The sequence below is a fragment of the Emys orbicularis genome, chromosome 7 (assembly GCF_028017835.1).
Source record: "Emys orbicularis isolate rEmyOrb1 chromosome 7, rEmyOrb1.hap1, whole genome shotgun sequence".
Lineage (NCBI taxonomy): Eukaryota > Metazoa > Chordata > Testudines > Emydidae > Emys > Emys orbicularis.
Window position 1 is genome coordinate 41,934,021 of NC_088689.1, and position 27,711 is coordinate 41,961,731.

The 27,711-nt window shown below is 44.8% G+C and overlaps 1 protein-coding gene across 1 annotated transcript in view; it reads right to left on the reverse strand.

Annotated features, from left to right (window-relative positions):
- The window catches only part of LRRC20 (leucine rich repeat containing 20), a 167,480-nt gene that overhangs the window by 53,732 nt on the left and 86,037 nt on the right, over positions 1-27,711 (reverse strand). The window contains exon 3 of the mRNA XM_065408505.1: positions 18,465-18,632. Coding sequence (XP_065264577.1) covers positions 18,465-18,632 — 168 coding nt within the window. The remainder of the gene's footprint in view (positions 1-18,464; positions 18,633-27,711) is intronic.

A 27,711-nucleotide genomic window follows, 5' to 3' on the forward strand; every position in this document is an offset into this window, starting at 1 on the left:
ATCTTCCTGAGAATGAGTAAGAGAATATTCACTCAAATCTTACCAATCTAGCTAGCCAGGTTTTTATACCATATTTATCACCAAGGTATCTTTGCATCTTAGATACCCACGTTTGAAACCTCATGCACAAGGTAATAGTTTGGCATGAATTTCTACCGTGGAGTTATTTTTATGGAGTTTGATAATAGTTTATAATAGCAATTCAGGCAGGCTCTGAAAGTGGGTTTATAGGCATGAAGGTGCCTATGAAATGATATCTTGGTTCTCCCTCAGTCACTTCCAGAATCAAGAGTTCTCAGTTTACAATGGAAAAAGAAACTATTTTTCTAACTGCAGCTGGCACTGGAAGTTTAGTCTGGTGTATGACAATCAAATCACATTCCTTCTGCTTTTGAACATCACCACCAATAATACAGGTACCTGAATTATAGTTATTAGGATAGCTGATGAGGAATACAAGGCGAAAGAGAATGCACTTTTGCTTTTCCATGCCTAGATGGGGCTCTGCAGCACAGACAGTAGTAAATATTGGGTGGAAAGTTGGTGCCACTTTTGTGGTCAGTATTCTGAATACCAATCTGCTTTAACCATGGCAGTGTTTAATAGGTATGGGTAGAGTTCGCAATAGAAAGGAACTTAATTAAAGAATCCCAATTAATACAAATTTCTGAAGGTGGAGGAATGAGAGCTTGCAAGTTCTCAGTTATTGCAAGCTTCAAGTCCTGTCTATTGCTGCCCCTTCTAGAGAGTAGAGCTCAGAAGCAAGTAACAGCTCTCAGAGGGAGACAATGTTGTCTTGCAGAGTTATTGACTGCTTCATTGTGAATTAATTTCTTGGCTTTTGCCATTCGTTGTCTTTTGTAGCGATCTGAAAAACCTTCTGGTCTCCTAATTCCACCCTGTACCTCAGGATAGGATTAATCTCAAAGTTATTACCAATAAGAAATAAGAGGTTTTTCTGCATAGCTTGCACTTGCTTTTCTGCCCCTTTACTCCGTAGACTTTTTTTGAACTATAGGTCCAGGCCTTCCTACACTCACAATATGTTTCATGTATAATATTCATGTGTAGTGTAAGAGCTACTATGCCAAAGCAATTATGGGAAGAATTAGAGAAAATTACAGCCTTGCATTGCTTAATATCCATTTAGCTGAATGGGACTGCAACTATAGTCTTTAATTAGGAATTGCTAATAAATGACTTGTTAGCAGGAAAGATGATCAGCACAAAACTACAAAGGCTTTTTCAGAGCTAGAATGAACTGTATTACACTTTCAGTACATGTAAAACACCACATCAAGGGCCTCCTTTTGCTATGTGTTGTTTTTTTAACCACAAGAAAGGTACACTTGCACCTCATCTACTGCTATATTCTCCACAGCGAGGAACAGGTGGAGTGATGAAAAAACATCATACCTACATGATCTCAGAACACACTAAGATTTACTCTGATGAAGTCTTAAATTCCTTCTAAGCCACACAGGCACTCAGGACTGTGGGAGGGAAAGGCACCCCTTCCCCCGGCCCCAACCCAGCCCCTGCCGCAGCCGGGGGGAGAGGCACCCCTTCCCCAACCCAGCCCCTGCTGGGGGGAAGAGACATCCCTTCCCCCGGCCCCAACCCAGCCTAGCCGGGGGAGAGGTGCCCATCCCCTGGCCCCAACCCAGTTCCAGTCCTGTCGCAGTCGGGGGAGAGGCACTTGTCCTGCAGCCCCGGCCCTGGCCCCAGAGCTGCTGCAGGGACAGCAAGCTGGGGAGAGTCCTCTCTCCCTGCTGTAGCCCTGGGGCAGCCTGCACCCCAAACCCCTCACCTCCAGCCCAAGCCCAGAGCCCAAACCCCCAGCCAGAGCCCTCACCCTCACCCCAACCCTCTGCCCAAGCCCCTCATCCTCAGCCCCACCCCCCAGCCCACCCCCCCAGCCAGAGTCCTCACCCCCCGCACCCCAATCCTCTGCCCCAGCCCTGAGCCCCCTCCCACACTCCGAACCCCTCAGCCCCACCCCTACCACCTGAATTTTGTTATGTGCACCAATATGGAGGTGATGTGTCACTCATCACCTCCATACTGGTGCACATAAAATTCATTCCGCACATGCGTGAGAAAAATTAGAGGGAACAGTGATCAAGGCATTTCCTGGCACTTCTTTCCAAGACAACTTTTCCCTCCACATTCCTATTACACCTTAAAATATCTGCCCCTTCCCCATCCTCTATATGGGGACTCAGAGTGCTCTGTGAGCAGGGCAGCTCATAGTGTCCGATTCTTCACTGCCTGCCTTGCACCCCCCGTCTTCCTTTAAACCTATGCAGAACGAGTGTAAAACAGGTGGAAAGGTCTGATCTGGTAGCATTTTTTACTCTTTTTGCACAAGGGGAAGGTCAAAGAAGAGTCAAGCCCATAGTCTCTTTTATTTGTTCCTCACACTACACCACACACTGACGCTGATCCCACCTACTCAATGAGTGGCAGTCACTTATGGGTACTCTATACACAGCTCTCACATGATTCAGCAGGACATTTATCATCACTGTGCCCTGCACACGGTAGCAAGCTGGTCAAATTAATAGATGCTTAGGTCTTTATAGCAAGAACACAGTATAAACCCCGCTCATAAGACAGCTCCTGGTGTCCGACACCATCAGGTGGTCCAGAGACATCTATACGGAGCACATCACGGGACACCGTCAATACCACGTTGAGTAATCAAGACCACTGACCAGGGAAATAATCCACTTCCTTCCCTGATGAACCAAGGGACGCACCCACCCATGTACTTATTCGTTACACTGATACTGACTTGGACGCTTTATACATTCCATGGGTGGCGTACCTGAGCCCACTTATCCACTGACGCTTTAAAAAACCCCGCACTCCAATCTGGGTCTATGCTGGTTATGTGACATGTATGCATCTCGTGATCCTTGTAACTGATACCTGTAATCCCTCATAACTCAAGCCGGACCCCAGATGTACAGTACCTTCTCTCCTAACTTGTGTATATTTAATTTTAGACATTAACTTTAATAAAATTTTTATTTCTGTGGAAATCCTATTCATTTCCTATTAATTATACTATAATTCAGTAAACACAATCTTTTAATATTGTTTTTTAAAAAGTGCTTATTGATTTAAGCAGGTTGCGGAGGTGTGTGTGTGGGGGGGGAAGAGGCAGCAGACTATTTGTATCTTCTATTATGCACAATGGAGGTCAGCAGTCATAAATCAGCCTATGTGGTGATCTCAGTCCAGCTCTACCTTTCTGGGAGACAAATGACCACACAAATACCCTCATTAAAACTGCACTCCTGTTAATTCTCAGAGAGTTTAAGAACTGAGTTTACCCTTTACCCATCCACTCCAATGTCCTGTGCGGTCGGTATGTTCACATCATGAGGGTGTTTGTACTGAAGCCAACACACCTGCGACAGTCTGGTCAATTGTTCATGTAGCTGAAACCACCAAGAGTTTCTCTGCCACTGAGGCAAAAATGACCAATGAAACCTTGCAAAAGGCCTGTTTCGCTATCGTATATATCCATCCACCCCAATCTCCCCCTTTCTGTTGGTCTTGCATTTCCAACTGTCTCTCTGGCATCTTTTTCATGGCCGACCTGCTGAGACTACCGCTTTCTCCTGTAGACGACAAGTTTTTGGACTATTCTAACTTCTAGGAAAATGCCAATAATTAAGGTTAAACATTTGTCATTGTTATTTTTAATAAAAGTCACGAACAGGTCGTGGGCAAGAAAACATTCATGGAAGCCCATGACTTTTACTAAAAATAATTGGGGGGGGGGAGGGGGAAGAGAGAGAGAAGAGAGGGAAGAGGAGCTGACCACCAGGGGAAGACTGATAGCTGTGGGGCCCCCACCCCAGGGCTGAAGTGGAAAATGTCACAGAGGTCTCAGTCACAGAATCAGTGACAAAAATCTTATCCTTACCAATAATCTACTAGCGTTTCTTATGATGTGCTCAGTGTGGGGGCATTTCATAGGCAGTCAGAGTGATGTTTGTGTTAAGGAACAGCAGTGGCATTAAAACATCACCAGGTCGCCTGCTATTCCCCTGGCTTCTCAGGATTTCAGATTCTCACTTTTAAAGGTTTTTGCTCTTACTTACATTTTTCTGCTTCCCATCTCATTCCTTTGGTCAATACAAGTTCCATTCTAACAGCTCCCTTTTCAACCTTCTCCTACTATGGGCCTGATCCAGCAGATCCAATCAACAGGTTCTCAATCACTTAAATGGATGTTGATTAAGCCCTAGACATATTATTAATTTGGGTGGAGAGCACAGGTTGATATAGTAGAAAAATGAGGACTGAGAAACAGTTCTTGTTTTAGAAACAGAGACTGGCCTAGAGGGGATTAGATGTTACTGAACTGCACTAGACCTTTCTTTAACTACCTGATTGCTACTGAACATTCCAGGTATGCCCAGGTATTGGGTACTATTAGACATTCAGATCAACATACCTAGTGCACCCCAGTTTTCCACTGTTTCTTAATAGAACAAACAGTACAGCAAATGCAGTGGAAGATCAGCAACCGCAGAGTAGTTTAATCCTATAATCATCTCCACAGTAAACACACATACAGTTCTTGGGTATCACAATGGGAGTTCCACATCCATGTCTAAATACAGACTTTTTGCCTTTCAGTGAAGTGACTGAATCATCTACTAGCATCTTCCCGGACTGCATATTAACGCAATAGGATACAGTAAGTCCTGAAAGAAGAAACAAAATAGAAAGACATTTTCCACTGAGTAATCTAATGTTCTAGCATTTTTAAAAAGAAGATGGATATTTGACTTGCTGCTTTCAATGACATTAGTCAACACTTACCCTATCAATATATTTACACATAGAAATTCCCTCATGTGGAGAACATTACTTCCCTCTTTCCCTGCTGTCTTTGTTTCTTTAACGGGCCCTCGGGAAAAAAAAAAAAGTATAATACCAAGGGGGCAGGATGAAATAGGTTTGATCTTTTAATAGGTACTTGCTGAATGAAGCTCCACTGCACGAAGTTATTAATGTTCAAAGCAGTACATCAAAGTCACAGATAAGCCTTGAAAGTCAGAGCTCAGGAGTAAGTCTTCGAGATTCCCCACTTGAAGCAGCTTTTCTATGTGGTACTACTATATTCCCCATCTGTGCTGCTCCTCCAGAACGCCAAAATACAGAGGAAAAAAAATCTGGAAGAGAAATTCTTCCCCGGCTTTAGTAACTAAAAGCAAAGCTTTATCTAATGTGTCAGACTTTTACAGGCAACTATGGTACATACCTGACACTTCTAATCAATTATGGATCCTAACTGACAGCTTTGAAAATAAGGTTCTCTTATCAGTTGATCCCAGATAAACACCTAAAAATGTTGACTGCTCCTGATATTCACCTCATCATGTGACTCATGTCTTCTGTGATATGTCAGACTTAATTCTTTAAAAATTCACTCTGAAAAATAATTGCCCTTTTATCTGCATGTAATTTGATGGTTGTCACTTTTGTTCAGTTTGTTATGATTCCTAGTGCTTCACTTCGTAACATTAAATATTTGTTTTACTAGATCTGGTTATGTCAGTGAAGACATGTGGTCTCTCCCCTCCCCCCTTTTAGTTTTGTTTGAAAGATTTTACAAGTCTAATGATTGCATTTGTCCATGTTTACCCAATAGAATATTCATAGTTTTTTAGAGAGGCACACTGAAGAGACTAAAATATCACTGTCACTTTTTCAGAGGTTTCTTAACATTAATGTTAATACACATCATGGAGGAATGACCGTAGAAGTATGCAGTAGTACTCCATACCACACCATATGCCATATAGAATCTAGGGCAAGACAGGTGAAGCAAAGCTAGCCCACACCTCATGGCCAACTCGTATCGTAACCATTTATATTAATGAGGCAGTTTCATCATGTTCAAAGTACAATAAGTCTTCAAATAGCAAATGAATATGCCTCTAAACCCAAAGGGCAATAAATGTTGGCGTTATTTCTGATGACTGATCCTTCCATGTTTAGAGAGAAGGTGGGTGAGGTAATGGAATATCTTTTACTGGGCCAACTTCTGTTGGTGAGAGAGACAAGTTTTCGAGCTACACAGAGCTCTTCCTTTCCCAGACCTGAGGAAGAGCTCTCTGTAGCTTGAAAGCTTGTCTCTCTCACCAACAGAAGTTGGTCCAATAAAAGATATTACCTCACTCACCTACCTTGTCTCTCTAATATTATGGGACTGCCACAGCTACAACCACCTTTCACGTTTAGGAACTTGAACCAAAATAGAAACTAGGGCAGCTCAAGCCATAGCTTGGGGCAGCGAAGCCCTACTCTCTAAGAGTATGTCTACATAGCAACTAGATACCATGGCTGGCCCATGCCAGTCGACTTCAACTTGCGGGGCCCGGGCTGTGGGGCTGATTGATTGCTGTGTAGACTTCCGGGCTCGGGCTGGAGCCCAGGTTCTAGGACACTGCAAGATAGGAGAGTTCCAGAGCTCAGGCTTGAGCCCGGAAGTATACACAGCAATCAAACAGCCCTGCAGCCCAAGCTTAAGGAGCCCAAGTCGGCTGGCATAGGCCAGCCACGAGTGTCTAGTTGCTGCATAGGCATATCCTAAAAGGAAGTCCAGCCAAGCAGCCTCTGAACAACAAACCCTAAAGAGGCATTGCAGCCCAGTACATGCTGTAAGATTCCTCCTTTTATTAATTTTTGCACTGAATCCATTTCATTGGGTTAATCCTCTAGGAAAATAACCTGCCAGAATCAGTCTGTTCACTTCATTTTGTGCCCTGCAAAAATAAAAGGCTTTTCCTGAGTGGCAGAGCAACGATTCAGTCAGTAAATGCAGTGACAGTTTGGAGTTAGCTACAAAGTCGAGTGATGAACACTTTCTTAATTATGTGTAATGACACTGAAACAAATGCTTGGTTAAAGGGGCTGGAATGACAGCTCTTGGTATGAAGGTTTCTATTTTTGCAGAGCAGAGGGAACTGCCACACTGATCACATCAATAGTCCATTTATTCTGTCCCCAACAGATGATACTAGATGATTCAGAGAATAATATAAAGCCTCCCTGACAGCCAATTAAATAATAACCTCCCTATCTGAGAAGTTTCTTCTTAACTCTAGGCTATCACAGTTGGTTTGTATCCTGAAGCATAAGGATCGGGGTCAGATTAAGCCCCCTTGTAGTAAGCCCTCTTAACCATACCAGCCCTTCTCTAGTAGCTTCTGCAGATTTTAAACGGTTATTTAATAAAAAAAAAGTAAATTTCTAACCCTTATGGCTGCAAAGATGTTGTTCTGAACTGAGGCAGCACTGAATCTGCAGACAGACACAACCGCTCTATGCCCTGTGGCCCTGCTGTTGCTATAAATAGACTATACATTCAATGTCTGCTATAAGAGTGAGACTTTTTGTGTGGAACCTTGTACCGTCATTATAATAAATAACAAATCTAATCTTGGAAAGTTCTGCTTTTCTATGGAAACTTGAATTCCTGACCTATTTATGTAAAAGGCTTTTATCACTGTCTGCAAGCAGGCAGCACTTATTTGCTCATGACATTTTCTTCTAAAAATCTGACTAGCTGGCACCCTGGATAATATGCTCAATGCTGGACTCTTGATTACTGTACTACTGGAAGATGAGTTGTCAAAATTGGAAATATAAACCTGTTAGCAACACGTCAGAAAAAGCATCAAATGAAACACTCCATTTACTTCTTTGTAACAGAATGTCTTGAACATCAGGCAAAAGTAAAGTGGCTAGGTCTCAGAGATCTTCTTTATAAGATGTTATTCCATGCAGTTGGGGACTCAGTCACAAAGTATAATCCACCTTATAAAAAGGTACCTCTGATTTATTAGACTTTTATCACCCAGTTCTACAAAACAATGCAAAAACAAAAAAACCACTAATAAAATCAAACAATTTCCAATCTCCTTCTAGGTTAACAGTTAGACATCCTATTTACATTACTGTTTTATGTTTTAAAGGATAACACACACTGATTTGGCAAGGCACTTAAACATGCTTAATTTTAAGCATATGATTAGTTTCACTGACTTAAAGTTAAGCACATGCCCAAGTGGTTTGCTAAATCAGGACCATATTCTCAAGAGTTAAAAAAACATGGTTCTGATTCTCCTTTCATAACTATTTAGCATCAGAACAATTTCCTTGAGTCCATTGCCCTCATCCTTTCCCCTCGCTCCCTCCCTTTGTCTGTTTGCATCTGCTGGCTGCCCTCTCATTAAATTGCCAAGTATTAAGCTTGTATCTATGCGTTGTAATGAACCTCCTCCATCTCACTGGACTTAGCACTTCCTCCTCTGGTGGTAGAGAGGCCTGGGGTAAATCAGCCCCCTTCTAGACAGTGTTTCTCTTTCCCCTCTGTGTTTACATATCAGTATTTTCAAGGTAGGCCTCAGTGCAAGCATAAGAAGAAAGGAAACAAGTTTACAAACACAAAAACAAAAGGGGATACCCCCTCACTGGGCAGGGGGTGTCCTGCTGTTGGCCCCAGGCTATTAGTCCTTCCTTTAAACAGGCATTCAATTTTAGTTGTTTCCCCTATGAGGAGAGGGGGCAGCCTCTCATCCTGGAGAGGCCTATCTCCCTACTGCCACTAGCCATGCAGCAGCTTGTTTCTCCTCCCACCCCCCAGAGGAGGGGTTTTAAAAGGTCTCAGTCAGCCCTTAATTGGACTCAGGTGTCCCTAATTGACCTGAGGTAAACCCTTCTCAGCTTGTAGGCAAAATGGCCGTTACCATTCTAGGGCTAACACACCATTTGAGGAGCAGTGGGGGCTGTCCGGGGTTCTCTGCTCAATGTCCCCTTCAGGTTCCCTAGTTTTGGCCCTTTGACCCCCACACCTGTTCCCATTATTGCCTTTGTTGTCCCCCCAACTTGGTTGGGTTCTGGGTTCAGTAGCTCCTCCCTAGGCTGGGGGAGGGGCTTTTAGCAGTGGGCAAGCTAGTGCCCACCCACGTCTCGTGCTCAAAAGGACCAAAAGAGGGGTTTTAAAAGGTCTCAGGCAGCCCTTAATTGGACTCAGGTGTCCCTAATTGACCTGAGCTAAACCCTTCTCAGCCTGTAGGAAAAAGGGGCCTTTACCATTCTAGGGCTAACACACCATTTGAGGAGCAGTGGGTGCTATCTGGGGTTCTCTGCTCAGTGTCTCCTTCAGGTTCCCTACTTTTGACCCTTTGACCTTCACACCTGTCCTTGTTTTCTTTTTTGTTGTCCCTCATACTTATTTGAGTTCCAGGCTCAGTAGCTCCTCCACTTAGGCTGGGGGAGGAGCCTTTAGCTGCGGGCGGGCACAAGCCTGCCCACTTCCCAGAACCCAATAGGACCACCCTCTTGCAGCCGTCCAGCCTGACTTTGTCACACCACAGACTAGTATAATCCTATTTTTTCTCCTTTCATTTTCTCAAGTCCAACATTTGTTGTATGACAAGCAAAAATATTCAAGTGCAATTGAATTTTGTCATTCACAGTAAGTGTAAGTTGGATGCACAGTCTTTATTCCGTCTGTGGTTCAGAATATACACAAGGGAAGTAGCAATGTTCAGTGATCATTATTTCAAAGTAACACCAATGATACTATTTCATACAAATCTGTCCTTTTGCCATCACTGGCTTGACTCCTCTCACCTACACCAAAATGACACCAGTTTAACTTCATGAAGTGACTCCTAATTCTGATTTACACCAGTGCAAGTGAGAGCAGAATCAAGTCTTTTATTTTTCCATTTGTTCAGACAAATAAAGGGCCAGGTTCTGCTGGTTTAAATTAGGAGTCACTCCACTCAAACCAGCTTTTTCCCAACAGTAGCAATCTGTCCTGTGATTTGTGATCAGGAGGCAGTATACCCAGATTTATGAAAATCCTGTTTGCAGCATTCCAGAGAGCAGGAGAGTGGGAGTAAATCATTACATGTATGCATGTGCCTCTGTTTCAAAACAGAGTAAGGCTGATCACAGTTATTTTGGTGGGCTAGTGTCCTGCCAGTGTCCATTGACAAGAGGCAGAACATGAAGGCTTGGCAATTTAATGACCAGCTTGAATGCCAGTTTGAATGTTTTCTCTTCCCTGGATGGGGGAAGGGCAGGATTAGGTTGACCAGACAGTAAATGTGAAAAATCAGGACAGGGGTGGGAGGTAATAGGAGCCTATATAAGAAAAAGATCCAAAAATCGGGACTGTCCATATAAAATCAGGACATCTGGTCACCCTAGGCAGGATCAATATTTGTCTTAAGCAGGATCACTGCTTGGGTTGGAGAACTCTGGAGACAAGCTGTAGGAAGTGGAATGGGTGATTCAGTAGGGTGGTTTCTTTCTCTCCAAGTCAGTACTAACCAATCCCTCATCATGGTCTGGTGTGGACTTTTTTTGAACTATGTAGACTTAATCTATGCAAGTATCACCAGATAATAAGCAATGTGTTTTTTACTAACACTAAAGAATGTTTCCAATTCCATTTTAACTCAAAATCCAGGGAATTTGAAAAAGGAAGGAACCTGACACTATATGAAACGAAAAGAAGCAAAATATTTTATCTAAGAAACATTCCTTGTGTTCCTGAAATTTCTTTCAGATTAAAAGAATGCCAAGACCCCAGAGAAAGCAAGACCTGTCAAGTGATGAAGCTTTGGCTTGATGCACTTCTGCAAATCACTGTAGGGTTTAACCATGCATTATATAGGCAGCTGATTCACTCAACTCCATGAATCAAAGGCACTTTCACATCTCTCCCACCTTCTGCATTTGTATGGATTAGCTAATTACAAAAGACCCTTCCAAGTGTTTGAAAAACAAATACCAAACCAACAAAGCAAGGAATGAAAAGCTAAGGGTTCTTATGTCCTTTGATCTATGTTTGACGTGTTTCACAACTATGCTGCTGTCAGCGGTAATTCTTTGCAGCAGCAGAAGGGGCTCAAATATTCTTAGAGTACAGGGTGCACCACTAGTTAAATTTAACTGGAAACATGAATAGGTCCATATTCTACACTGAGAAAAGTGGTAGACTCACTCCTTCATTCAACCTATAAAGATTTCTCCCCCATTGCTGAGTACTCCATCTCATCTAGACAGTAGAGCCCCAGGTTAACACTAGAAACTTTTGCTGGTATAGCAATGTTGGTCAGGGTCTGATTTTGTTATGATGTTTATATACCAGCAAAAGCCCTACCACAGATGAAGTTAAACTGGCATAAAAGTGCTTTTGCTGGTATAATTTTTTTGCTCAGATCTGGTCTACACTTTAAAGTTTTGCCAGCATAGCTATGTCGGTTCAGAGTATGAAAAAAACATACATCTAACCAACATAGCTATGGCAGCAAAGGCCCTAATGTCAGAAAAATCCTTTTGCTGCTACAGCTTATTTTGTTTAGGGAACTTGTTTGCTGGTATAAGCTGGATCTCCACTAGGATTGTTTGCCAGTATAGCTATACACAAACTCTTTCTACTTAACTATGGATTAGTCTTAAGTCTGAAATGTAATGACATTTGGACAGGAAGACACATTATAATTTTTTTAAGGAGTCTCGGTGACAGCTGCTGCAGGGTAATGTGTAACCCTTTCAGTTTGGTATGATCTGCATTTGTATCTATTTTAGGTTTACACTGAAACAAAGTCCAAGCTTTCAACCCATTCCCTGGTGGATGTTTGCCCATATCACACAATAACATATACTTTACGTGTTCTAAGTGCTGTACAAACACTTAGCCATTAACTTTTTGTGGTGCATTCACACCCTAAGACCCAGAACGGGCTCATTTTGCTATGCACTGTGCAAAACACAGGAAGACACAAATCCCTGCTCTGAAGAGTTTATAATCTAGTTTGAAACAAGATGCAACACATGAGTGTAACAAGCAATGGGGGAAAGAGGATAGTTGGGAGGGCGGAGGAGGGTGTCACGATTGCTGCACTAGCTGCACCTCTGTCCCCTCTTCTAGCCTCTCTGAGTTCCCCTCTTCAGATGTTGGGTCTCATGTATGCCTTTACCTTTTCTGGGGTGTAATCCCACAATTGTCCCAGTGTCAGACCAGTTCCCAGCCTACGGTACCCGATGCATCAACCATAATATGATTATTCTGCATCAACTCCAGCATCTGTTTCTTCATACCCCTATCCTTTTCCAAGCTCTTCCTTGTCAATTCTCTGTTCTTCTCCTTCATTAAGGAGACCTTCCCTCCATCTGTCTTCTTATCCCTCTTCTGGACTGCAGACATGAGGTACCTAAGCTTGGAGATAAGATGTTTTCCACCTTACTTCCACTTTGTATAGAACCCCTGTACCAATCCATGGTTGGTGGTGGACTAGGAAGGTAGTGGGGCTGAGAGAAGCAGGGGGTTAGTTAGTAATGGCATGTGCACCTGTGCAAGCCAGTAGTGGGCTGGGGCCCTGGGGAGAGTGGGTGGATAAGGTCGGCAGAGGTGGCAGGGGTCAGGTTCATAATTGCACATGCACCTCTGAAGACCATCTGTACTTTGGAGGATGTTACCCCTGAGGCATGTTGCCAAAAGGCAGAGAAAGCCAATGGGCAGACCAGCAAGATATGCAGTGCTGCTATTCACCAGAATGGTCCCCCCAGACCAGTCTGTAGGAGTGGAAGGACTACCCTGTTTATACACACGGCCCCAAGAAGGCTACACTGCCTTGCATCGTTTGTGCCTAAATGCAGCAATACCTTTATCTTACTTTTTTTTAATGACATCTGTAGATCAGCACAAAGTGCACTGCAAAATAAATAGATTTCTGCAGGGATTGTTGTGAACCCAAGAGGTTAACAATGCTGAGGCCAGGCCAACACTCAAAAGTTAGATTGACCCAGCTATGTGGCTAAAGGGTGTGAAAAATCCACACCACTGAGTGATGCAGTTAAGTCGCCCTAACCCCAGCGTAGACTGCTCTAGGTCGATGGCAGCATTCTTCCATTGATCTAACTACGCCGATGGGCAGGGCCGGCTCTAACTTTTTTGCCGCCCCAAGCAGCAAAAAAAAGCGCCGCCCCCGCCGTAACACCCCCCCCAGCGCCGCCCCGCCCCGCCGAAACACCCCCCCACCGAGTGCTGCGCCGCCGAAACCCCCCCGCCGAGCGCCGCCGAACAGCCGCAGCCCTCCGCCGCGCTGCCGAACACCCCCCGCCCTCCGTGGAGCGCCGCGCCGCCGAAACCCCTGCCGAGCACCGCGCCGCCGAAAACCTCCACCCCCCGCGGAGCACCGCACTGCTTAAGCCCCCATCCCCACCCCCCGCGGAGCACCGCGCCGCCAAACACCCCCCACGGAGCGCCGCGCTGCCGAAACACCCCCCGCGGAGCGCCGCGCTGCCGGAACCCCCCCCCCGCCGAGCCGCGCTGCCCCCCGCCACCCCAAGATTGGCCGCCCCAAGCACGTGCTTGGTTGCCTGGTGCCTGGAGCCGGCCCTGCCGATGGGAGAATCCCTCACATTGCTGTAGTGACCATCTATATTGAAATCCATATTGAAACAGCTGTGCTGCTGTAGCGTTTCAAGTGTAGACAAGCCCTGAGAGTCTGACTGAAAATATCCATAAACGCTTTATAATCATGATGCATTTTGAAATGTCTCACTTTGGGAAATATACTTTCTAAATGCTAAGGTAGCCAACAGCTCAGGGAATTGCTTAAACTGTGAAGCAAAATATTTGTATTGCCTTTTCTCTGTCAGTAGCTGCTGTTTCAATAAACATGCCTGCACTACAATGTATTTGATTTTTAACCCCTATGGTGCTGCTAGCTTGAGTGTGGATGGGATGGGATGGGATGGGACTGGATGGGGGAGGGAGCGGGGAGCATTGGTCATCCAGGGGAGAGAGAGAGAGAGAGAAAGAATGATAAGCAGTACCGGAAATTGGGTGTGGGGGTGGCAGTTTGGCTGATACCTGTGGGATTTCATATTTCAGAGAAATAACATCAGTGAAGATTAAATTCTCTGCAGTGGGAACCATTTTGAGCATGTGGCAGGGTGGGCATGGAGAAATAAAAGCCAAGCAGGCTCAGAAAGGCTCCCAGCTCACATCTGTCCAAGTCGACAGTGGCCTTGGGGTCCCCAGAACAAAAGTTGTTTCTACTCCCCTATGCAGTTGTACTGCAGCAAAGCATGTAATACTGGCAGGAGAGGTCTTCTCCCCAGCATTCTCATGCTGGGTGTTTGCCTGGGTTCTGGGACCAACCCCCAACATTCTCTCCTCCTCAGGCTCTTGCATAGGGAAGACATCCAGACTTTCTGGGAATCTCCTCCATCCTTGAATCCTGTTGGGGCTCAAGGGCCACGATCTCTTGGGTGCCATCGATGCTCTCCAGGAAACACTTGGGTTTGGTAGTAGCCTCCTTGGCCATAATCCAGTCCAGCTCACAATAGTAGGGGCAGGAACTTGCAGTGTTGCCAGTGGTCTTGGTGCTGTCCTTGTTTTTTTTATAATTCTGCCAGAGCACCTTTCCTTTGCTGCACCACTGCAACTTGTCCGAGGAGTGACCCATCTCTGTCAGCAGCATTGATATACCCTGTTATATCTTGGCATTCTAGTGGGTGCTTTTAAGGCAGGATTGGACTGTCTCCTCCAGGGCCAGCTCCAGGCACCAGCGCAGGAAGCAGGTGCTCGGGGCGGCCAATGGAAAGGGGCGGCACGTCTGGCTCTTTGGCGGCGGGTCCCTCTGTCCCTCTCAGAGGGAAGGACCTGCCGCCGAATTGCCGCCAAAGAACGAAGGGCTTTTTCTCCCTCCTCCCCCCCCCCCCCCCCCACCGCTTGGGGCGGCAAAAACACTGGAGCCGGCCCTGGTCTCCTCTTCCCAGATCTCAAGGGGATTCAAGATCTCTGCATGGCTCCATGCAGAAACACGAGACATGGCTGTTATAATGCTGAGAAGGATATCTGACTCCAGGAACATGTACTCACAAATGCGGGATACCTAGGTGCATGCCCAGCATTTAAATGGGGAGATAATATCCAGTCAATAGGGCCCCAGAGCAACAGAAGGCATACAGGTAAACAGACAGGTCAATCCAGCTGTGAGTCAACGGGGTGTGAGATAGCAGTCAGAGGACTGCCAGAAGTGAAAAAGTTAATCTGAAATACAAATGCATCCTCGCAAAGCTTTTTTCTAGACTAACTCAGCTCAAAATGGATTTAATCCGCTTTCATAGCAGACTATCCAATTCACAGACAGTCACCAGATAATTAAAAAAAAAAATTGTATCATTTGGACACAAGGCAGTTTAATATGAAAAAACAACAAAACCTTCCCCTCTACGCAAACCCTTAGTTTTCTGGTGTGCCAGCTAACTTAAAGCATAGTGAAAAAAACCAGAACTATTAGTTAAAGTAGAATAGGTTTCCAACCTTCTTTTAAATTGTGTTTTCACACAACAGGGTTCTCTTTTTTGCAGTTTAATCTCGTACTGCCAAAAACATTACTCAAACCATATACAATTTTCTTTAAAAAAATAGACTTCTGCTATTTCTTCTTGTATTATTGCAGCAGAGTACGTGCATATAAGAAAGCTCACATGAAAAAATGAATTTCTGATGTGAGAAGTGTGGAAAATAACTCTGAAGGGATTCAGAACTTGGCACCATTATCACACTCTGAATCTGAGTCAAACAAGCAACAAGGAAAAAAACCTCTGCAATGATCTTTTTCCCTCCTATAATTGGTAGGAAGAGGAGGAGGAAGGAGTTATTCTCTTGCCTTCCTTTCTTATAAGCAATTTCAGACATTGTCTCCCACCATCCCCTTTCAAAACATGCTTCTCTTTAGCAGCTATTTGTGTATCAGGGCAAGCTTTTAATTGGCTTACTGTCTGGCCAGCAGCCTAAATACTCTAACTGGGCCAATTATCAATGCCTTATAGTGTACAATTGATCCTTCTTTCCCAGAGAGGTTTTGTCTAGTGTGATCAAATGAAAAGGGTATTATTTTTTACCCAGTCTCTCTTGCTCTGTGCTACCTTACCAGAGCGACCAGAAAAGGATTTTATTGGGTCAAAGCTAAAATCCAATTAAAATAAACCATGTGCAAAACATGGGGGGAAACAAAGCATAAACTGTAATTTTCGCTATCCATCTTAACTGCCTTGCATAGAGCACATGTCCTAACAGAAACCTACTGATTAATTTTGTTACAGACAGGATCAGTGAAATGGCAGGTTTCTAGCATCCCTTGCACTTATTGTAAGGTACCCTACCTAGGCTGCTTACTTGTGAGGCTTTCAAGGCAGAAAAAGCCGATTGTCTGAAAACGACTGAACTTACTGGCTCCCTGGCCAGGTTGGATGTTCATCTAATATAGTGAGTTATCACAGGATGCTAGGGCTTGTCAGAAAGAAAGAAAAGCTTTAAGAAACTGCACATCACATGATTAGCTGCACTGCTGAGAGGTCACTAAACTGAGTTGCTCCCTGTTCCTCTTCCCAGAGACTCCACATTCTTATTAGACCCAGAGATGATAGGACAATTGGAGCTTCTCAATGCTTCTCCTTATCTGGCTGCAGAGATTGTAATTGGAGAACATTTAGCACAATTGAGCACAAAAAGGCATTGAAGCTGGGAGACTGCGCATATGTGAAAATGAAGTCTGGCATGTTTAAAGGGCACAGATTCATTTAGCAACATGTAACTGGGGTAATTTACTTCAGCAGAAGATCCTTGAAGTTATAGCTCTTTGATAGGTGAAGTGTGGAGCACAGGACCACTCCTCAGGGCTACAAGTGTTTTTAATCAGTTACAAATGCCACCTAGTTAATTTGACCTGAAGAAGAGCTCTCTGTAAGCTTGAACGCTTGTCTCTCTCACCAGCAGAAATTGGTCCAATAGAAGATACTACCTCATGCACCTTGTCTACTTGGTTAATTAATTACGTGCTGTGATGAGTCAGAGAGACAGTATATAACAGAATCTGCTCTTACATAATGCCCTTTAATGCAGAGCATCACCAGACACTTCGTAGAGGGAGTTCAGTCATTCTCTGGAGGGCTCACAGAGCCATCAGTTCCCCCATTTTATTCTACCTCGAAGACCTCAAGTTATAGCAACTTTCACTCCAACAGAGGGGCCAGCAGTGGCTTGCTCCAGAACTCATCAAAGTCACTCCTTGTCAAAAGGGGCAGTGAGGGAGAAAATCCTATCTCCCCATTCCAGGGCTGACAGAAAATATGGAAATCTTCAGAACACTGTGGCAAAACGAAAAGGGAGGAAAGACATTAAGATGAAGTTTTTCAAAGCTGCCTAGGGGATTTGGATACCAATTAGGAATTGGCTATCCGTGGTCCCTTAAGTGGCTTTGAAAATCTAAACCTAAAAATCTCAGTGGAGCCACTTGTGGAAGGAGGTGAGAAATGCAGGTGAAACAAAGAAGGATTTGGCAAAAAAGGAAAAGGTTGTTAAGTGAAAAGAGAAATGTTCTAGGCTGAATTATGTACATACAAGAGTTATGTGAGGACTGCCATTAAATGATATTTCCCAGCAGGATAGGCAGTTTGAGGGGAAAAATTACTTTGCCGTTTGATAGTACTGGAAATCAGACTGTCAAAGCTGTTGTAAGGTACATTCCACAATGCTGATTTATTTTAATAAATTTAACAGCTTGTTCAACCACCCTTACGTTAACACTTAAAAAAATAGGACGTTTCTTAAGCAACTTGAAAGTCAGTAGTTTCCATTGCCTTCTACACCCTCCTTTTCTCTGTAGCTGGAGAAGGTGTCCCAACATTTTTTTCTGATGTAGCATGGGATCATGCAGTAGGGAAAATGTTGAGAACCATTGCTACAAAGAAAACAAAAATGGTACATCAAATTTTGGCCTACTATGAACTCTTTAATGCTGAAAGCCTTTAGACGTAGAAGTGCTGGTACACACAATAAATATGAAACAGAATAGTATTAAACTGATAACTCTAAGTTATACCATTCCATTCAGTTGAACTGTCCAGCTTTAAAAGGAGTCGCTGTGAGTTGTAGTAATATCTTTGTCATTTATCACAAAGTCCTCTGCCAGTAAATCAGATCTTTGTTATTAAGCTTTCATCTGCTTCTGTTGCTTACGCATAGAGCCAGTTACCTTAACTAGCTCAAACATAATATAAGCCGGGACAGCTCCGTGTCTAATTTCAATAGATGCATGTGCTTTTACTGTGTCTGTATTTGGCCCATAATCCTCTGTATGTGGCGTGACATTTGGTTGCTTTGGAGATGATTATGATGAAACAAAATGAGACCTGTGACTTGATGCCAGACAAACTGCTGGAGTAGGTAGCAGATAATTATTTAAGAAACAAAATCCTGTTCTGATTCAAACTCTCTTAATAAAAAACACGAGGAAAACTATTACAAAACAAAATGCTGTCCATGAGCTGTCAGCTAGTTTATTGTTATCTAACATAAAGGCACTTGATTCTCACACACTCTCCTGTTAGGTTACCTGTAATCTCATTCTCTTCAAGGTTGATGGTTTCAAGAGCCTTCAAGGTAGTCAACTGCTCAGGAAAGTGTCGAAACTTGTTCCTGGACAGGTTGATGACCTTCAGATGTAACAGGGTTCTCATCTCTTCAGGCAGGCGATGCAGATAATTCCCTTCCAGGTTGAGTTCTGCAGTTTGGGTGGGAATGGAGGCAGGGGAGAGACAAAGTGACATCATGAAAACTTTAAAAAACCCACAACCCCAAAACCCACCATTGCTGCTGCTTCTGTGATTTCTTAGTGACAAGGGAGAAGGAAAAACATATTTTTTGTCTGAGAAACAACCAAATCCATCCTTTATTAGCCTATTATATATGTGGCCTAATCCATGGTAGGACTAAATTCTTTTGGGCTAAATTGTGGCTTTTAGCCAACCACAGCCTTACATTGTGAGAGGTACAGAGCTGCACTGCCCCAGGGTAAGCACCAGGGAGCATTATGGCTCAAAGAGGCAGGTAGCGTCACTGAGTGCGCCTCTTGCATGGGGAAATAATCTGAAACTCCCCTTGTGAGGCATGCAGCATACTCTCCTCAGCACAGCCAGCCAGCGGAACTATGCCTCTGACATCACCACCACATTTCTCCCACACACTTTTGGAAGAACAGTTCCTAGAGGGGAACAGCCCTTCTGCTTGGTGGGTGACTGGATTGTGCAAAGGAGAGTTCTCTTAATCCTGACTTCACCACTTTGTGTCCATGTAGGTGCTGGCCACAGTCTAGCCCTTTGAAATCTTGTCAGCAACTGCAACCAGGCTTCTCATTAAGGGGCCAGTTCTGCCAACCTCCATGTCACAATGAGCAGTACCTTATTTCATGTGCAGTGCCACAGATTTCAGTGGGGTTACTTGTGGAGTGAGACATATTCATTGCAAATAAAGGGAACAGAATCAGTCCCTAACAGATTCCCTCACTAGAAATCCTTCTTCTATAACTTCATAAGAATTTCACCATGGAACAGCATAAATTCCTATGCATTAAGAGGAGACTAATGCTCTGAAAGATCTGAGAGTCTCAGTGATAACAATTTCCAAAAAAGAATGTTATTAAGCTGCAGTTAAAGGTGAGAGTATATATCAGTGATTTAAGGATAAAGTGCCTCACTAGAACATTGGGTAATTATTAGAAACAACAAATAGTACCCAGAAAATCCAGAATTATCGATAAACTTATCAGATATTCATACATTTGACAGCATGAAAATGCTCCTCACTTCATTCTCCTTGCCAGCCAGAGCAATGTGGTAAAAGATTATTTAAATAAATTACAGAAACTAGTTTGATGTTGATGGTGTTTTCCTAAGGGGAATTAGAGGTAGTGCAGGTAGCACTGCCTATTATTCACGTTGCCTGACACTTTCCATTATAGGATCCTGTTTTCAGTTACTTATACCTTGCAAAACTTTAACTACTTGGGTTAAAATTTTCCATGTTGAGCATCTGCCTGTGATGGTACAAACCCCACACTGGACAACAAGGGGTTAAAGAGTACTTCTGGGCCCAGGTGGCCCTGCCCTGCCCCATCTGCAAAGCCTGCGCTAGCTGGAGGTGGAGATTAAAATGGGAAGCAGAGCTGCTGAGAGGAGGCAGGCAATGGAAGGGAACAGACCCTCTGCTCTGAGCTCTGGGGAAATACAGCCCAGAAGATCTCATTGCCTGAGACCTGCAACACAGACCTGATAAAGCATGCAAAGGAGAGACTGGTGATTGATTGTGAAGGTCAGAAACTTTATTTGTGATTCTTTAATTTACCCTGTGGGGGAAAAGGGGACTTAGGTAGAAAGTGATCCTGGCAGGCAACTGCTTAGCCCCCCAAGGTGCAGAATTTAGCTGCCTATCGTTAGGCTCTGGATCAGAGCCTGGTGGAAAGGATGGGCTCAGGCTCCCCTACAAACTCCACAAGACGTGACAACAATAGGAGCCTTTACCTGGGTGGAGAATCCATCTAGGCAAGACCCTGACTGTTCAAGGGCCAGACTCACAGTTCCTGAACTCTGGTGAAAGCCCTGAAGCCCTCTGGGTGCTGAAAGAATTCTCTGTGATTGGACTTTCTTTTGGGATATCCCAAAATGGATGGCCTGGAACATATAACCCAGCCAGTGGGGCTGAGCCACAAAAGAAGGGACAAACCCCAAAAGACAGAATTGTAATTGAAAAGGGGGGCATCAGGGAGGAGGACAACCTGCTGCACCCCTGCCTGACCACTAGGCAGCACTGGTGCTGAGTGTTCCGTTTACAACTGGTGGTGGAGAACATGGGCAGGCGCTGTTAAAGGGAGGGAGAGAAGAGAGAGAGAAGTAGCTCCATATAAAAAGGGAGCTGCAGGGCAGAGGAAGGCAGTTCTCTGCTGGGAGCCCAGGGAGGAAGGACTGTGGCTCTGGAGGGATGAGAGAACTGGCCGCACCCTGGACAGAGCAGTGCTGCTAGCAGGAACCAGGGAAGTGGGAGACAGCTCCTGGCTGGCTCCTCGGGTTTTGCAGGCTGAGGACCTGAGGCAAGGGCAAAGAGGATGCTGGGGCCACAAGGAAGTGGCCAAACACTGCAGTAGTCACTAAGGGAAGTGGCCAAATAGTGGAATGCAGGTTCCCCAGAAGGGAGGAGCACAGTGTGTGGCATGGCCGGAGGGCTATGTTGCTGAAAAGGATGATGCAGTCCTTGGAGAGATGTTGGTCCTAGAGCAGGAGAGACAGCAGTGAGGGACCACCTGAAGAGGGCACACTAACACGCAGAGCTAATTCCCAAGACAGCCAACAGGAGGCACCACAGTGGTGAGTGAACCCCGTTACACATAGTCATTCCCACTGAGAGAAATATTCATCAGGGGACTGGCTCCAAGTGGTAGCCCAGAAACTCAAGGAACACAGCTGCTGCTCACTCCAACCTGAGACATGAGCTGGGATATAGGTGCCAGCGTGGGTGGCAATAGAACAGTTTACGCAGATCCTCCCAGCTGGGGGGAATGACTCGGGGTTGAAGCGTTAATCTGAGACTTTGGCCAAAGTTGAAATTTAATGGACAATTAAATAGTTGCCACCAGACCCACTTCTCATAGACTCATAGACTTTAAGGTCAGAAGGGACCATTATGATCATCTAGTCTGACCTCCTGCACAATGCGGGCCACAGAATCTCACCCACCCACTCCTGTAACAAATCCCTAACCTATGCCTGAGTTATTGAAGTCCTCAAATTGTGGTTTAAAGACCTCAAGGTGCAGAGAATCCTCCAGCAAGTGACCCGTGCCCCGTGCCCCACGGTGCAGAGGAAGGCAAAAAACCTCCAGGGCCTCTGCCAATCTGCCCTGGAGGAAAATTCCTTCCCGACCCCAAATATGGCAATCAGTTAAACCCTGAGCATGTGGGCAAGACTCACCAGCCAGCACCTAGGAAAGAATTCTCCATAGTAACTCAGATCCCACCCCATCTAACATCCGGTCACAGACCATTGGGCATATTTACCTGCTAATAATCAAAGATCAATTAATTGCCAAAATTAGGCTATCCCATCATACCATCCCCTCCATAAACGTATCAAGCTTAGTCTTGAAGCCAGATATGACTTTTGCCCCCACTACTCCCCTTCTGAGACACTGAGGAGTAGTTATGCTGGGATTAGGGAACCAGCCCATCCCAAGGCATAGGCTAGATAAGGAGGCAGGCCTGACTGGATCTGTGGCTCGGACATAGTGTTACCAATGGCCAGAGAGTACAGCAAGGCCACAGGACCATGGCTCAACCAGGAATGGAAACCTGGAGAATATCTAAACCCACAGAAGGTGTCAACTCTGAAGACCAAACTCCCCCCTGGTGACGAACCGCTCAGTGGTTTGAGCATTGGCCTGCAAAACCCAGGGTTGTGAGTTCAATCCTTGAAGGGGCCATTTAGGGATCGGGGCAAAAATCTGTCTGGGGATTGGTCCTGCTTTGAGCAGGGGGTTGGACTAGATGACCTCCTGAGGTCCCTTCCAACCCTGATATTCTATTCTATTCTATTCTATTCTCAATTCTAAACCGCCCCCACTGGGGAAAGCCGTTTTTCCATGTGGGCAACAAGGTCACTTCTGCTACGACTGTCCCTTTATGGAATAAGACTATGGACAATCTTAGACAGCTGACACTAGGGCCTAAAAATGAGGCCCATCTAAAATAATGGTCCCAGTGAAGGTCAAGGGGGTAGAGAAGCGTGGGCTAGTTGACTTAGGGTTCAGCCAGACTTTGATCAGAGGTCAGCTGGTGAGCAAGGAGGGCTCCCCTGGACAAACTGTCTTTCTCCAGCGTGTACATGGAGATGTATGACCCCACCCCACCAAGTCTGATTTTTTGAAAGAAATATACGGGGAACCTCTTCGTAAGACTAGTTTCTACCCTGTAATCCTGGGCAGAGACTGCAAATACTTATGGAAATTCTAAAAGAGTGGAACAATCACCTACTTGTGGGGACCACCCTGCTCCTGGAGGCCAAAGGAACTGATGTGATTGGATGAAACAGAGGACCCCAGGAAAGGGACCTCCCACCAGGTGAGAGGCCCTGCCCTTTCCCCAAAGACTACTCAGAACCCACACCCATTGATTGGAGAGCTCCTAATCAGAGAGGCAGTTTTCATAAGGGAACAGAGAGATGATCAGACACTAAGACAAGCTTATGATCAAGTGGCAATAGCTAAGGATATAGTGGACCCTCAGCTGCTAAAGCAATGGCCCCACTTTGAACTTAGGTGGGGAACAGTTATATTGCCTGGAGAGGGACCATTGAACTAAAGAGACAAAAATACGGTTCCTTGTACCAAGAAGATATCAAAGAGAAGTGTTTTGTTCAACATCTTTATTAATGATCTGGATGATGGGATGAATTGAACCCTCAGCAAGTTTGCAGATGACACTAAGCTGGGGGGAGAGGTAGATACGCTGGAGGGTAGGGATAGGGTCCAGAGTGACCTAGACAAAGTGGAGGATTGGGCCAAAAGAAATCTGATGAGGTTCAACAAGGACAAGTGCAGAGTCCTGCACTTAGGAAGGAAGATTCCCATGCACCACTACAGGCTGGAGACCGACTGGCTAAGCAGCAGTTCTGCAGAAAAAGACCTGGGGATTACAGTGGACAAGAAGCTGGATATGAGTCAGCAGTGTGCCCTTGTTGTCAAGAAGGCTAATGGCATATTGGGCTGTATTAGTAGAAGCATTGCCAGAAGATTGAGGGAAGTGATTATTCCCCTCTATTCAGCCCTGGTGAGGCCACACCTGGAGTATTGCGTCCAGTTTTGGTCCCCCCAGTACAGAAAGGATGTGGACAAATTGGAGAGAGTCCAGCGGAGGGCAACGAAAATGATTAGGAGGTTGGAGCACATGACTTACAAGGAGAGGCTGAGGGAACTGGGGTTATTTAGTCTGCAGAAGAGAAGAGTGAGGGGGGATTTGATAGCAGCCTTCAACTACCTGAAGGGGGGTTCCAAAGAGGATGGCGCTAGGCTGTTCTCAGTGGTGGCAGATAACAGAACAAGAAGCAATGGTCTCAAGTTGCAGTGGGGGAGGTCTAGGTTAGATATTAGGAAACACTATTTCACTAGGAGGGTGGTGAAGTACTGGAATGGGTTACCTAGGGAGGTGATGGAATCTCCATCCTTAGAGGTTTTTTAGGCCCAGCTTGACAAAGCTCTGGCTGGGATGACTTAGTTGGTGTTGGTCCTGCTTTGAGCAGGGGATTGGAATAGATGATCTTCTGAGGTCTCTTCCAACCCTAATATTCTATGATTCTATTATGACTCACCCACTTAATCCCATGCAGGGGGCACTTGGGGTTATGAACAGGTAATTAATAGGTTCTATTGGCCAGTAATGCACACAAAGATCAAGGACTACTGCATGTCATACCCCGAGTGTCAATTGGCAGGACTCAAGAGGACCCCAAAAACTCTCCTCAACTTGCTACCTACAGTGGGGGGTACCTTTTGAAAGAATAGTGATGGACCTACTGGGGACGCTGGAGAAAAACATAACAGGGTATCAGCATATCCAGGTGGTTCTGGACTACACAACCCAATAGCCCAAAGCCATCCCACTCCTCTCTACGAATGTAGCAAGCATCATGGACGAGCTTATGAAGCTGTTGACCTGACCGGGGTACAGAAAGAGATCCTAACCAATGAGGGAACTAATTTTGTGTCATGCTTGATGAAAGAGCTGTGTGCTCTGTTAAAGGTTAAGACTCTTTAAGAACATCTGTTTTCCCCTCCTCCCCCAGACAGATGGATTAGTTGAATGGTTCAGTCGGATGCTGAAAGAGATGATGAAGGAATTTGTATAATCAGATCCTTGTCACTGGGACCAGTGACTCCCATCATTGCTATTTGGTGTCAGAGAGGTTCTGCAGGCATCCACAGAATTCTCCTCATTCAAACTGTTATATGGGAGACAGCCTCAGGGGATTTGAGACTTCCTCCAAGAAGCATGGGAGGAAGAAGGACGAGAGACAATAAATGTGATGCAATACATACTTCAGTTACGAGAAAGGCTTACGAGGACTTTGCAAAAGAAAACTTATTGAAAGCCCAACAAAACCAAGAAAAGGCCTATAACAAAGTGATAGGTCTACAAGAACGTAGACCAGTGACCAGATACTGCTATTTGTTCAGAGTCAAAATTACTGGCCCAGTGGCAGGGACCATTTGAGGTGGTAAGAAAGGTGGGACTTACTGACTACAAAATCCGACAGCCTGGGAAGAAGGAGGAAATGCAAGTATAAAATACTAACCTTTTGAAAGCCTGGAGAGACCAGGAAGGATTCCTAATAACACCCTATCCACCTGAATTAGGCCCACAAGTACCAGTGACCCCTGTATCCCGAGCTGTACCAATGAGAGAAGAGCTTCAACCAGAGCAGAAAACCCGAATGCAGAAGGTGACTGAATCCTTCCCCACCGTATTTTCAATCTTGCCACTGAACCAGGACAACCGGTCCGTGAGGACCCACGACCATTTCTGTGAAAGACACATATACACACACTCTCACATATGGAACAAGGTTCTTGGCTTCTTTGTGTTGGGGTTTCCCCGATATCTCTTTCACTCAGTTCCCCAAGAACTCAGTTTGACTCCAATCTCATTACTCAGGTTCCTATATTTGTCATACAGCAAAGCTACGTTGAGTTGAACAGACTGAAGCGTATGGGTTGGGTATAGGGCATACCACCCATCCATATTGTTTCTTTAACCTTTTTAAGCTGCTTAAACCTGCTTAAAGAGTTCTCTGCCAGTTCCCCCAGCCTATCATTTGCTGCCCTCCAATGCTAGGCATGACCAGGGGCAAAGGACATGGCTGAGATGTGCCTGTACTTCAGTGATTCCTAGATGCCTGGGGCTCTTGGAAGCTGGCATAAATTGCGGAGGGGAGGGGGAGCAATGTTCAAGGGCAAATGTGATTTTAAAGTACATTAGTACAGCCCACTCCTGAGCTGCACTGGTTACACAAAGACCAGACTTCAGGATCTGGCTCATAGTATGTAGAATCTCTTCCAGCCTCTCGCTGGGGAGGGCCAAAAATATCATTTCCTCTGCCCAACAGCATCCAAAGGCAGCCCCTGTCTCTTACTTGAATACTGATATTTTAATGTGTCTTACTTGTTTGAACCTCAGGAGCACTGAATTAACCATGTGCAAGGTGAGTTACCTGGGTGATGCCAGAAGAATTTTGCAAAAATTTATATCATCTACATGGAACTTACATTTTCTCTTCATTAAATTACCACTTTTTGGAGTACTAATGGAATGGGTAGAAGAAAGCAATTAATGCATGATAGATAATTATTAGGGGCTCATCTAGGGGACCCTCATAATTGTTTTCCATCTCTAAAAGCCTCACTTCTAGAGCAAAACCTTGGCCTTTTAATACGTAACTCACAGAGAGACCTGGATTTTAATTTAATACTCCCACTAATGAGAAGCCCTCTGAAATCTCAAAAGGCTAATATATTGTGAAGAGCTGCTCTCTCTCTCTCTGATGTGATGCTTCAGGAATTCATTATTAGACACTGCTTTTAGAAATAGTGTAAAACTAACTAACTAAAAGTGACAAGACTTGTCCTGAAGCAGATATCAGAACATGACACTTGCTCCCTATAGATGAAATTCTGATTCTGTTGAAGTCAAAGGGAGTTTTGCTACTGACTTCAGTAAGAACAGGATTTCACCCTATATGTTCAGTGTCCCTGTAAAGCAGACTAGTTAAATCCAACACACCAGAGCTGGTCATGCAGTAGATCGAAGAATGTGGTAGGAGGAAAAAGGAGTCACAATGCAAAAATCTCCTTCACTCCAAATGCTGCAGTGCATTCAGAAAAAGTCATTGCAAATGGGGGAAAACAAACGCTCACTTCAGTTAGAAATTTCTAAACACTCTCATGGAGTCACTCTTGCAGGAGAAACTGGGAATCCTGCAGGCTACCTTAGCACCTTTAATAGGAGTGCAGAGGGTATCGTACATAGAGATTCTGGGTTGTAGTACAGGAATAATAAAAATGGAAGTTACTTATCTGTAACTGACAGTTCTTTGAGATGTGTGGTTCCTATCTGTATTCCACATGAGAGTATGCATGCTCACCATGCACTGGAGTCTGGAGATTTTTAGTAAGCAGTATGTGTTGGGAGTTGTTCTCCTCATGCTCTGAACTGAGGGTATAAGGGGCAGTGAGGACCCACAGAGGGGAAAGATGGCAGGTAGTAGAATACAGATATCTTGAAGAACCTCCCGTCACAGTTAAGTAACCTCTATTTCTTCTTTGAAAGATGAACTCTACGTGTGTTCCATGTGTGGGAAATTAGCATGCAGTACTCAAACAGGAGGGGGTGCGAGGACGCAAAAGTGAAGGGTGACTATAATACAGTTGTTCCCACAGCTGTGTCTGTAGTAGAAGACTGGACCAAATCGTAATGTCTTGTGAAGGTGTGTAAGGAGCTCCAGGTAGCTGCTGGATGAATGGGAGGAAAGCGTTGCAAGCCCGACAGACTGCTCTTCTTTCCAGTAAATTTATATGAATCCTGGATTACTGCGGGGCCCAGATGCCTCATGCAGTATGATCGTCCGTATGAGCTCCCCAGCCTAAGAGGGAGGCATTGGTAATGACAGTTGCCTCAGGAGTATGTGTGAGGAAAGGAGTCCTCACTTGAACTTTCTCTGGCTTTGTCGACTAGACGAGAGAGGCCAGCACCTTGGATGGATTTC